Consider the following 12,570-nt stretch of genomic DNA (forward strand, 5'->3'; position numbering starts at 1 on the left):
TCTCATTTATCTAAATAGTGTGGAGTGGGTGTCCGAGCTCTTACCAGCTGAGGCAGACACACTTGAATGCCTGAGAAGCATCACTCAGAAAGATCTTAGACTGAGATGGGGTTTTGCTCTGCTCTACAAACTGGCTTCATTTTTTAGGTTCAAGTCATCCCCCTGTCTCAGTTTTCTGGTAACTGGAGGTTTGGTTGAGTTTCTGTGTGCCTGTTTGGAGAGTGTCTTTAAGGAGTTCCTGCTCTTGGAATATGGAAGGTTTCTCTATACTGAATATAGAGAGGGCAGAGATGTGATCTTTGGGGATGCCCGAGCTCACTGTGTACCTAGTGGCTGGGTGGTCCATGATTTCCTTTCCTACTTAAATCTGTCTTAGTTTGAAGGACCTCTTACAAAACATTTAATTCTTATACAACATTCAACCATCTACAAGTTGATTTTGGAAGAAAAAAGACAAACCCTTTTCTTCTATATTTATAGAAAATAGAAACTCAAAATAATTGTATTTTCAGTATGGAAAGTGAGAATTAAGGCCAACTTTATGTATAAAGTCACATGAAATTTGGCTTACATTTCTAAACCCGGGGAAGCACCTGAGTGCTTTGTTTAGAAAGCACGCCTTCGGTTTTTGTTGTTTTTAAGTCAGAGTGGGAAGATCAGCCAAGAACTGTCTGTGACCAGGAAAGCGGGGCACCACCTGGGGTCTTCTTTCTAATGAACACTTTTATGTAGTCGATGGTCAGTGTATTTAACTTGAAACTGACTCTCAGTGCCCACTACAGTTTGAGCTCTTTGTTACATCATCCTAAGGTCTGACCCACAAAGCCAGGCAAAGGCAACCTGATGAAGAGGAAAATACATTTTTCTTTAGCATTAAGCAGCAGGCTAGATAGGAGTCTATGCCTGCCTGGTTGTCCCTTGGAAATCCAGATGGACACATTTTGATTGTCCCGTGCAAGCCTCTCCGAGAAGTTAGCATATTAACTTTGAGTTGCAATTTATTAGGTTGGTCCCCGTGGTTTCCTGATGTCCCTGGTTCTACTGTTTGATTCAGTCACAAACAAACTGGGGACTGCTCCTTGACAGACAATGCAGGTGGCAGGCAGAAGTGACTGGCCAGGACTTGGGGATCAGGTAGAACAGTAATGACATCAAGCGCTGAAGAACTTACACAGATCAAGTCCCATCCACTTAACAATTCGGCATCTTAGGTGCAACAACAAACTAGAAGACAGGATTCCCAGCATGCCTTTCAGCCTTCTGGCTGCCACGGTCCCTTTGTCAATTGCGGTCTCTCATCTTCCTAGTGGATTATTTTCATAATTCTGACTTTCAAATCTCTATCAGAAGGGGAACCTCCATGTTTTGTACAGTCAACAGAATGTTAGCATCAAAAGTCTTCCCAGACTCCACAAAGAACCAAGGAAGACTTTCGGTTGGGTGGAGTGATGGTTAATTCTAATTGTTAGTTTGACTAGATTAAGAAGCACTTATTGCTATAATTAAGCATGCTATTGGGTGTGTCTTCGAAGGTGTTTTCAGAGAGGTTTAACTGGGAGAGAAGACCGGTGCCAACTGTGAATACTGCCACCCCATGGGGTGGCAAGAAACAGAAGCAGCCAAGCTACTTGCTGCTTTGAGCAAAAGATACCTTATGTTTTGTTTAGTTTTTTCTATTTTTAACATGGAACTTGAAACATAGAATTTCTGTTTGCCGTCCTTACCAGAGCCCACAGCACAGACACATCACGATCATTGACTGGGCACAATCCACGAACCCTCACCTGCAGCAGATGACTGCTTTGCACGAGAGCGCCAGGTCCAGAAAACTTCTGCGGACTTCAAAGGAGAGTGCGTACTTCAGGGTATGGCCGTCGATGATGAGGGCCACATCATTCTCTTTGCCCAGCAAATTTCCGAGGTCTGTGCAGTGCTGAGTGATGGCCGCCCTTGTTGCCTGGAAAAAGTGAAGAATGACAACATTTGTGGGCTTCATACAGGAAAAGGTGATCTTAAAAAGTTTCCGAAATGAGAACATGGAACATGGAAATACACCCAGTTCAACTTGGTACTGTCACTGGGCTGGCTCGCCCTCTTTGGCTGTTTGATGGTAAAACATCCTCAGAGTGAGAGTTATTCACAATGATTCCATCTGGTTGAAGTGTACAGTAAAATGAAACTCTTCTCCAACGGGATTGTCAGTCTCGTTACACATACACACATACACCTAAGTATGTGAGTGTGTGTGTGTGTGTGTGTATCCATTACATATAGGTCATATATTTACATATACATATATATCCATTGTATATGCATATATTATATACATGTATGCACATACACATATGTACATTATATACATGCATGCACACACATATATGTACATTATATACACATATACATATATGTGTGCACACACACATCTAATCTTTTAATGCTCTTAGAAAATGGACCTTCACAAAAGCACACATGCTTCTTTTGGGGGGAAAAGGCACTATTGGGACTTGCGTGACGAACACCAGCATTTCTCAGTTTGCATAAGATAAAGCTTTACACAGCCCAGCAGGGATGTGATATAAAAATATGTGTACATATGAAGATAAACTTCCATGTCTACTGAGAGTTTCAGATTATACTGTTGCCTCCATGTATCATGGAGATAAGGAGAGAACTGGTCATTCTCATATGAAGAACCTATCTCAGCCAATTAAACTGCCCATACCAACCAGGCCACTGCCACCAGCCTAAGCAAACACTGTGGGCTGTCTGTTGCTATGGGTAAAGCATAAGAGTCACTCCTGTAATTAATAAAAGATGTTCTTATGTGGAGGAATGAATGGGCTCGAAGAGAAGAATGCACCTTTTGGCTGATTAAACAGAAGCTTATGTTTATTCAGAAAGCAAAAATACACTGAAATTATTCTTTCTGGACAATATATCTTTTGTCTATAAAGTTACAATTTCATGTAGTTTACCTTATGGTAACCTAAATTATGGTTTTGCAATGGTGAGTTTAACGGACAGGCATTTTTCTTGCCCTAGCTCCTGAAGCTTACTTACTGCTGCTGACGGTGAGAAGCTGCTTCCACTACCCCTCCACCCAGTTTCCATTCTCCAGAAGACTTGTAAGGACCTCACACTATGGCTGGACATCTTACCTTTTCATAAAAATCAGTATAATTTAGCTCATTCTCGTCCTAACTCCTACTTATCCTCTCCTCTCTGACACTGGGCACCTCGTAATCTCTTCAAACTCCCATTCCGTGTATAAAGTGGGGCTTAGAACACTTCCCTACATCATGATTACGAACAAGTGAGCCCACCCGCATAAGGAACTGAGCACAGGCTTGGCACACGGTTTACCCTCCGTGAAGCCCCTTGCTGTACTCCTACTGTTTGGTCATGAGGGATGTCTGATACTGAGGAAAACACACGTGAGAGCACCACTGAGCAGGCTTGGCCAGTGTAACGAGAAGTAAATAACAAAGCAATACAGTGCCAGCCAAAGTCACACTGGTCTCCATTAACGATAAGGACTTTGTGCACCTCATCCTTGGCACTTTCATTCTGAGCCGCAGACAAGCACCTTCGAAGCATCTTTAGTTATCTATGGAAACGAAGAGCTTTTCCACATTGCCAAGACAGAGCAAGGCTGCAGGGGTCTATTCCTGCAGGGCAGGAAACCCTCCTGAGACCACAACACTGAAGGCACACCGTCCTGTTGCTACCACAGACTGCCGTCTAGCTTCCATCCCAGTGGGTGCCCATGGGCATGCTTTGGCACAAAATGGAAAAGGCTAATGAATAAAGTTCCCTGAGACAGAGAGATCATGGTTTTCACAAGAGGGCATAGCATAAATAGAGACATCAGGGAGGGAGTGGAATCAGCAAGGCAGCTTTCCTGTTTGGGCTGCTAAACTATACACTAATAGTCGTTTGTCATCACAGGTAGAAGCCCCAGCTTTGGCTGCTGAATGACTACTTGCCTGGCCGGGAGGTTCTGGGGCCAGGATACGGAGGATGTTTTCAGAACAGGAGTGAGCAGTGGGAAGATGAAGGGCAGAAGGGTGATACTATGGATTGACCGTGTCCTCAAAGTTCATGTGGAAACTTCATCTCAGTACCGCAGTTTTGAAAGGTGAGACCTAATAAGGGTCATCAGGTCACTGTCCCCAGAATGAACTGACAGAAGCATTGCACGAGTGTTTTTGTTTGTCCGTTCGTTCCTTTGTTTTTAAAATCGCTGTCTCCTTCACTCTGGCTCGTCTAATAAGGAAGACGGAGCAGGAAGACTGCGAAGGCTGCTTTTGCAATTGGATACATTTGGATACAGATCTCAGTTGAAAAGCTGATGGACCCCAGCAGATTGGTCTGTGATTAAGCCTGTGGGGTGTTTCCTTCACTGATGTTTGCGTGAGGGCATAGCTCACTGTGGGTTGTGCCGCCCCTGGGCGGGTAGTGGGGGATGCTGTAAGAACGCAGGCTGAACAAGCCATGAGGAGCGATATGGTAAGCAGCACTCTCCATGCCTTCTGCTTCAGTTTCTGCCTCCGGGCTCCTGCTTTGAGTTCCTGCCCTCACTTCTCTTGGTGATGGCGTGTGAAATGAGAGCTGTAAGCTGAAGGAACCCCTTTCCTCCTCAAGTTGCATCTGGTCATGGTGTTTTATCACCGCAATAGAAACACTAAGACAAAGACCTTTGCCAGATGTAGCCCTTAAACTAGGACTTCCCAGCCCATGCAACCATGAGCCAAATGCTTTGCTTTTGTTCACAGACCACTTAGCCTGGATATTCCGCTACAGAGCAGAAAGCGGACTAAGCCATGGTGCCTGGGAAAGCTGACTCTGAGAGGTGCACACACAACCTGCTCTCCCCTTGGTAAGCAAAAGAAAAACCTGGAAAGGTCCTGGGGTTTCCATAGCAACAGGGGCCCTGGAACAGAGAGGCACTCACATCCACTCATTTTGAGAGTCTCTTCCCATCTCACAACTCAGGAAACTAAGTCTTAACCATAGAAGGTGTTGCTTGAATACTTCCGAATGACTACATCAAAGCCCTGTTAGCAAGCAGAGCCTCAAGGAGTTCATCAGATCTCAAGGACGGAGTCCTTGTGATGGGGTTAGTGCAAGGCAATAGATCTAAGCATGCTAGCATTCTGTCCCCAACCCTTCCCTCCCCCTCTCTTCTTTCTCCTCCCCTCTCTTGTCTTCTCTCCTCCTCCCCGTCTCTTCTCCTTTTTCCTCTTCCTCACCATGTGCAGTATACAACAAAATTCGAGTCATCTGCAAACCAACATCTCATCTTGACCTTGACTTCCAAGCCCTCAGAACCATGAAGAAAATGCCTGCTTTTCTAGCCTCAGGGCCCATGGTGGTTTTGCATTAATAGGAGGAGCAGAATGAGAAACATGGTAGCTGCTGAGGTGGTGAGTGTCTGGTTCCAGTCACCACAGACAGTTGGATGAAACAACCACAACACCACAAGACCACAGTGACTGGAGAAGTGATGCCAGTACCAGGCTTAGAGTTTGGAAGAGGCCTCACAAGAGAGCATGAAAACCTCACCTACACATGCCTGCACAGTGCATGGGAGAAACCACATACATAGCAGGTTACAGAGCATGGGAGAAAGCCATGGTATTGGTCTGTTCTGTGATGTAAATGCAGCATACCTTAGTCTAGAAGTCTATAATGAACATAAATGTATTAGCTAATGGTGATAGAGGTCGAAGTTCAAGATTAAGAAGCCAGAATTTGTTGACAAGCCTTCATGTTGTGTCATTTCATAGCAGAAGGGCAATTATGGGATAGAGGGGAAGGGAGAGAGGAGAGAGGGAGGGAAGGAGGGAGGGAGGGACAGACAGAGGGAGGGAGGGAAAGAGACAGAGAGGCAGAGACAAAGAGACAGGCAGACAGAACTCAAAGCCTTAAGTTCTTTCACATGGCATTAACCCATTCACAATTATCTATCATTAGGTACCACTTCCCAACAATATTACTAAACTACCAACACATGAACTTGAAGGGGCACATTCACACAGCCTCATCCTCCAACACAGAGGGAAGCCAGGACAATGCTCCTATCATTTGAGTTGAGAACAATAATTATGTGCCTACTATGGCTTAGTGTGGGCAAAGGGTGACGAGTGGAGTTGATGACTCCATCAAGTTTGCAGGTTACTATAATCCCAGCCAACCACAGACATGAAGCAGAGCAAGGCCGTGAGGCAGGCCATAAAGATGGCGGCACACAACATTCTCAAAGGAGTGCAACAGGTCGCCTTATGTATTCTTCACTTTCGTACACTCCTCAGTTTTAAAGGAGTGTCATCTCGGTTGCACTGTAAGAATAAATAACATGAAGTGCACACAAGAATAAATAACATGAAGTGTATATGTCAGGGTTGTATTGTTTTTATTGCCTGTGTAGAATGGTAGTTACTCTGATGAGTAGGTATTGATTAGCTGCTTAAAATAGGTTTAGTTCACAAACCTATTTTATGGAACTAACATGGCTGATTACTTCGCATGACAGAAATCCATGTGTGTACCATAATCCATGTGAGAAAATTCATGGTCAATGGAAGTGAACATGAGAAACATCTTAGTTCTCTCTTTACAAGTCGAGAGGGCATCCACAATGGATGTGCAGTTTGATGCTTGGGACATCCGTAGGGTGTAATTAGGTAATGATTCTAAATATTCCTTTTTAATATCAATGGCAAGCCATATGCAGATTTTGGAGATCAGGGATCTCCTTGGTGTCATTATAGTCTAGCCAGCCTTTCAGGTACACATATTGTTGTGTTTTTCCTAAAAACTGATTGGTCCTTCAATTCCTTCTTTTCCTTTGTGGCCTGCTTGCCTGTAGTAGCGTCAGCTCACTTCCCACAGTGGTCTCTTCCCTCTCCACCACACTGCCTTTGCCCTGGAGAACTGAAACTTCTCACACATCTGCAGCTCTTCCTTCCATGTACCCTTGACTTTCTTGCGTCTGTGCCTTGGTTTTCACGCGAGTGCTCTCCACGTCTACTCAGCAATAATCTTTGATCGAACCCAGACTAGCTGAGTTCTCCACACACTTATGGAAGAATATAGGTCCCTTCGGTGCTGTTCTTGGGCGAGTCAATGGAAGGCACTGCTATTGCACACCGTGCCTTACTCTCAAGTGGGCTATGATCCCAAAGTCTATTTGTAAGGTAGTTATTGAACACTTAGAATTCTTTTCCCAAAGGAATGATGCTATGTGTTGTGGTTGGATCCCACGGTCTTTAATGCCTACTTAGCCCAGTTGCTAAAATTTATACTGTACTCCTTTTATTTTAATAAAAAAAAACCCAATTACTAAAAGTTACAATGGACTTTGCTGTTATGAGGGCCGTAGGGAGTTGAAGCAGGGGAGTTCCTTCCCTGAAGGTTAAGATGCATTCCAGCATTCTTAATTGGCACTTGCCTTCTAGGTGTTAATGTTGAACTTCATGTTTTTCAGCTTCTCATTTATGCTTTGCAATTTCATTTTCCTTGAGATTAAAAGTACACATGATCACATGCCAAAAGTGGGCAACTGCACTTACTGATTGTCCCGTAGTCATGCTTTAAGTGACTCTGATGCTGCCACAAGGCCAATGCTTGTGGATGCCTTTCCAGTGTTTAAATAAAACTATATAAAACCATATGCCACCAGCCATCTCAAGGGCTGGCTCTGCAGTTGCTCATGTATAGATGCTCCCAAACCCCATATTAATCTGATGGTCCTTGGAGCTCCAGTGAGGAGCAGACTTGCTTAACTCATGAACTGACAGGGCTCCTATCTCCAGGTCTTAATCACTTCACGTCTAATAAGCAAACCAGGAGAGTGGGATGCTGTCTGACCCTGGCTATACCCTTTCTGATCTGCAGCAACCTGGGGTCTTTCCTCAAAAATCAATCTAGTTCGGCAACTCTGCAATCCTCGGAGGCAAGAGCCCTTCCCCTCCTTGAGCTTAGTAGAGCCATAAAGGATTTCTTGGAAGCCATGGGAGTGGCAGCTGCCTTAGCTATGACTTTGATGTTCTGCAAATTCCAAGGCGATCTGAGCTGGCTATGCTGAAAGCCAAGAGGGTTCAAGTTTCAGCAGCAACAGCAGATCAACCAAACCATACTTAGTCTTTGAGGTGGAGAGTAGACCGCCTGCCTGCGAACTGACCTTGGGCAAATGAGTATCTAAGGATGACGCATGTCCTGGAGTCCATAGGCCCAGTTGTGTTTTGTTTCTGTTTTTACCATCCTGTCCTCGTCTGCCTGTGCCTTCGTGTGGGTTCTAGCCTTCCCCATCTTTTCATATCCCATTCTTCAGATCCTTCTGATTGCCCAGCTCTCCCATCTCGGGGAGATGACTTCACTGTTTCCTACCGTTCTTCCTCTGTTGTGTTTCTTCGTATTCATTTCTAAGAGAATCACACCTTCTCCACAGCACTGATGAGCGTGCTTGATGCTTTTGCACTTAGGGAACCTGATGATGCAGTGCAAATTTGGGAAACTTAATGGAAGCCCTGACACAACAAAGCCATTGTAGGTTGTCACAGTTGCCAAAGTCAACCCCAGAGCAAGGGAGCTGGACCTTCAGGCTCAGGTTGTCCGCTTTGCTTGTGTGCATGAACCTCCACGAATATCAAGTCCACCAGTACTCTGGCAAAATTTCGGTTAAATGTGTTAGATTCTGAGGCTTTCCTGGATTCTAAACACTTTAAAGAGCTAAGGTAGTGATATTACACACGCATTATTCCACCATTTTGAAAATGGTCTTTACAGGCAAGAAGTCTTTACAGGCAACACCAGGACCTCCTCACCAGGTGCGTCCAATGTGGTGCACCTCAGGTGCCCTTGGGTGCTCCTGCACTTCTGACCCCCAACTTTATACTTCCCTGGATCACTCACGCTGCCCTCCTATAGAATGTCTCTATTTCTATTTTCATTCTAAAAAGTGCTAATTCCTCAGACTAAGTCAACTCCACTTACTGAGTTCATACTATGCCATAACTCTCTACAGGGGTAGTTGAGCAAACACTGGCTGCTCTTCTAGAGGACCCAGGTCTCTCTCTCTCTCTCTCTCTCTCTCTCTCTCTCTCTCTCTCTCTCTCACACACACACACACACACACACACACACACGCACGAGTAATAATGGCTTACAACTCTCTGTAACCCCAATCCCAGGAGATTCAATGCCCTCTTCTGGCATGCTGTACACACATGGTGGTGCACAGATAATACACTCAAGCTGAACACTCATACTCACACAGTAATAAAATACACTCAAAACCACAAAGTAGGAGTTGGGGATTTAGCTCAGTGGTAGAGCACTTGCCTAGCAAGCTCTTCCTGCTGAACATTTGGGCTGTCATCCCTCCATGTTGACCACCATGAGGAAGGCAGTTTCCTCACATGGTGCTTCCGCATGAGCATGGCGTCCTGCCTCCTCATCAGAGGTCCAAAACCTACTGACCAAGCAGCCATGCAGAGAAACTTCAGAACTGTAAGTCAAAACAGACTTTCTCTTTTAAGTTGTTTATTTCTGTATTCTGCCACAGTAACAGAAAGTCTACCGAGACCCAAAGCAAGGGCATTTCTAACTTTACAGAAACTGTGAGGCTTTTCCAAAGTGGGTATGCTGCTTTGGGCCCCAGTCAATCATGTGTGAGGCTCCCACTGACTCTTTACCAAAACACAGATGCAGCATACAGTCTTTGCGGTTCCAGGTTATGTGGTGTTACAATTAGTGGCCGGTTTTACTTTGCATTTCTAAGATAATAAGTGATGAATATTTCTTAGGGTCTTACATTTTAATTGAAAATGAAATAGTATATGTTTATTGTATACATTCTTTTTGATATTTAATGTAACAGAAGTCTTAAGCTAGTAGTTATTATTTCTGGATTTCATTTAACACTCACTGAAGTGAGTAGATTTCTTTTTGCTGATATTTCAAGAACTAAGGAAGAATCATGAATTAGCCCACTGAGGCCATTTTTGTGTATAGTATTTACTGTACATGCAGGCCCATGTTAAGAGACTCACTGCATGGCTAATGGGAAGCCCTATTTTTAAATTCTCCCTCCCCTCCTCCTTCTCATCTCAAATCTCTCTGAAAATAATTCTCATTTTCCTAAAGAGACACTCTAGACAACACTCAGAGGAGAGATTTGGGAAGTGGTAAATGAAAGAAAATTGTCATGACTGCTCGTAAATTAGCAGAGAAGCTGGCTACTTACTGACTTGGGTTTAGAGCCTACAGACTTTGACAACCACTCTGTTCATTGAAGGAAAATGTGACCAGCATTTGACACCACTCAAACCACTGAGTTTAAAAGACAATCCCTAAAAATATGCACTTCATTTCCCAAGGGATATTAATAGCAAGCTTAATACACTTCATTTGTTTCCTTCTCCCAAACTAGATTATTCATTTTAGTCCCGTGAATCCTCTTGCAGAGGACGCAAATGTGCTCTTGAATTGCTTGTGTAATAAGGTCTCAAAAACAACTTACACGGTTTAAGGAGCATTTCAATTTGAATTTGGGCTGTGGATCCTTTAAGCGATTCTTTAAAAAAAAAGTGAAATTCTTTATAGGGAAACATTTCCTACAGGCCAATTATTTTAAGGAGCGACCCTTCTGCAAGGAAGATGTGACAGTGGCACATGAGAGCTGTCACTCAGAGTAAGTTGACCCCTATTCGAGTGATACTTGACCCACAGTTGGCACGTGGTGACTCACCTGCCATATTTAGCATCTTCACACTGGGCAAGAATGGCTTTGCTAAGAACTTCTGCATAACCATCAAGGTCTTCAGCTTTTAGGGTTAAGACTTATACCTGTAACCTGTCCATTACAATCATGAAATGGTTCTGCATTAGCATTTGTGGATAATGACATTGCCCTTGATTCCCAGGGGAAGTTCAAGCCCCCGAATCAAACACAAGGGTCAAATTTATAAAGGAAACTGCTGTGGACGCTGCTCTCTGGGCAACTCCAGTTTGTACAGGGTTCTCCAGGCACCGCATAACTGAGCAGGTCAGGTATATTTCAGCCAAGAGAGCACTAGAAATCACATTACTGTCTGCATGTATGTAATGCAAGAGAACGCGTGCTAATGTCTGCCAGGACCGATGAACTGCACATCCAAGGAAGCACCCTGTGTATCAGTGGCTGACAGCCCTGCTTCATGTTAAAGCCTGTTTCCCACATCACCTGTGCTAGCTTTCTGATGCTGTGCCTAAGTATCCAACCTTCTTCAGCTCCTGCCCACTGCGGACTAAAACTTTTAACTCCATTATGTCAAAAAAGGCCTTCTCTAGATCTCAAAGCCAGTGAGTGGCGTTGTGCTACTATAAGTTTATAAGTAAGACCAAACAAATAGGCAAATGCATAGAGAAGATTTTCTCATTTCTTCTGGAGTACCCTCCGCTCAAGACAGACTAAGGACAGAGACCCAGTGACATACATTTGTGGCCTGCAGGTTGCCCTGGTGGTACAGAGGCAATCACCATTTGAAGCAGGTGGCTAGGGCGTGGACCTTTGGGCACCCCATTCGTTTTCCTACACGGGCAGCAGAGTGGAGACAATGGGGGTAGATACTGGTGCTAAAAGAGAAGTTGTGTTTTGTCAACAGGGGCCGATGATACATGTAAAATCCTAGGACATAGAGAGTCCCAGAGACAGACAAGTGAACAAAGAAGTCAAATCCCTGTGTATCTGTCTGTGCAGACAGGGAAGCCACAGACCTGAAAGGAAGGAGAACTTCAGGTCAGAGGAACAAGATACTATACTGTGGGGGTCTCGTAGATATGGAGGAGGCCTTGGATTTACCCAGAGCCTTAAACCTGCAGAGGCTCTCATATGTGAAAGTAGAATATTCACACAGTATCCCCATCCACAATGTGAAGGCTAAACTGCCATAGGGTTAGACAGATCTGTGTTGAGGCTTCTGGGGATGCGTGTCTAGCTCTGTGAAAAGACAGAAAGCCAAGAATGTGTTTAAAAGTTGGGTGTGCTTTTGTGAGAGTCCCATCACTCACAGACACAATCCCAGGTGTGAGGCCAGCACAGGTTGCTTATCAAGTCCTTGCCAGGTCTCAAAATGAACAAGGGAGAGAGGAGAGGGAGAGGGAGGAAGAGAGGGAGGGGAAGAGGGAGAGGGAGAAGGAGGGGGAGAGGAAGTGGAAGAGGGAGAGGGAGGGAAAGAGGGAGGGGGAAAGGGAGGGAGGAAGGGGGGGAGCAGGGGAAGAACTGAGGGCACCAGAGTGAGTGTGAGAGAGAAACATGCGTAGGGAAAAGAAGAAACAGTATTTGGTAAAGCATCAGAGGATGGAGAGGAGGAGGGGATAGGCCACAACCCACACAGATAGAAGCCTTCTGCCACTGGGAATAGAGCAGATGCAGAAAGGGATGGAGGGCGTTTGTGACTGGGGATCAAGGCTGGTGCTGCTTGAGGGTTGATGTCACTTACATTTGCAGCCAGGTTACACTGAGAGGGCCCGTGAGCAGACCATGCAGTCAGGAAGCCTCTTCAGGCCTGGACCGTGCTCCCCAGA

At 44.8% G+C, this 12,570-nt stretch overlaps 1 protein-coding gene across 5 annotated transcripts in view; it reads right to left on the reverse strand.

The window, feature by feature from the left end:
• Positions 1–12,570, reverse strand: part of Atp8a2 (ATPase phospholipid transporting 8A2) — a 528,141-nt gene that overhangs the window by 269,343 nt on the left and 246,228 nt on the right. For all 5 annotated transcript variants that reach the window (XM_087586606.1, XM_087586607.1, XM_087586608.1 and 2 more), the window contains 1 exon segment: positions 1,785–1,957. In XM_087586606.1, the coding sequence (XP_087442732.1) occupies positions 1,785–1,957 (173 nt within the window).

The sequence above is a fragment of the Rattus norvegicus genome, chromosome 15, assembly GCF_021556685.1.
Source record: "Rattus norvegicus strain SHRSP/BbbUtx chromosome 15, alternate assembly SHRSP_T2T, whole genome shotgun sequence".
Taxonomy (NCBI): Eukaryota; Metazoa; Chordata; class Mammalia; order Rodentia; family Muridae; genus Rattus; species Rattus norvegicus.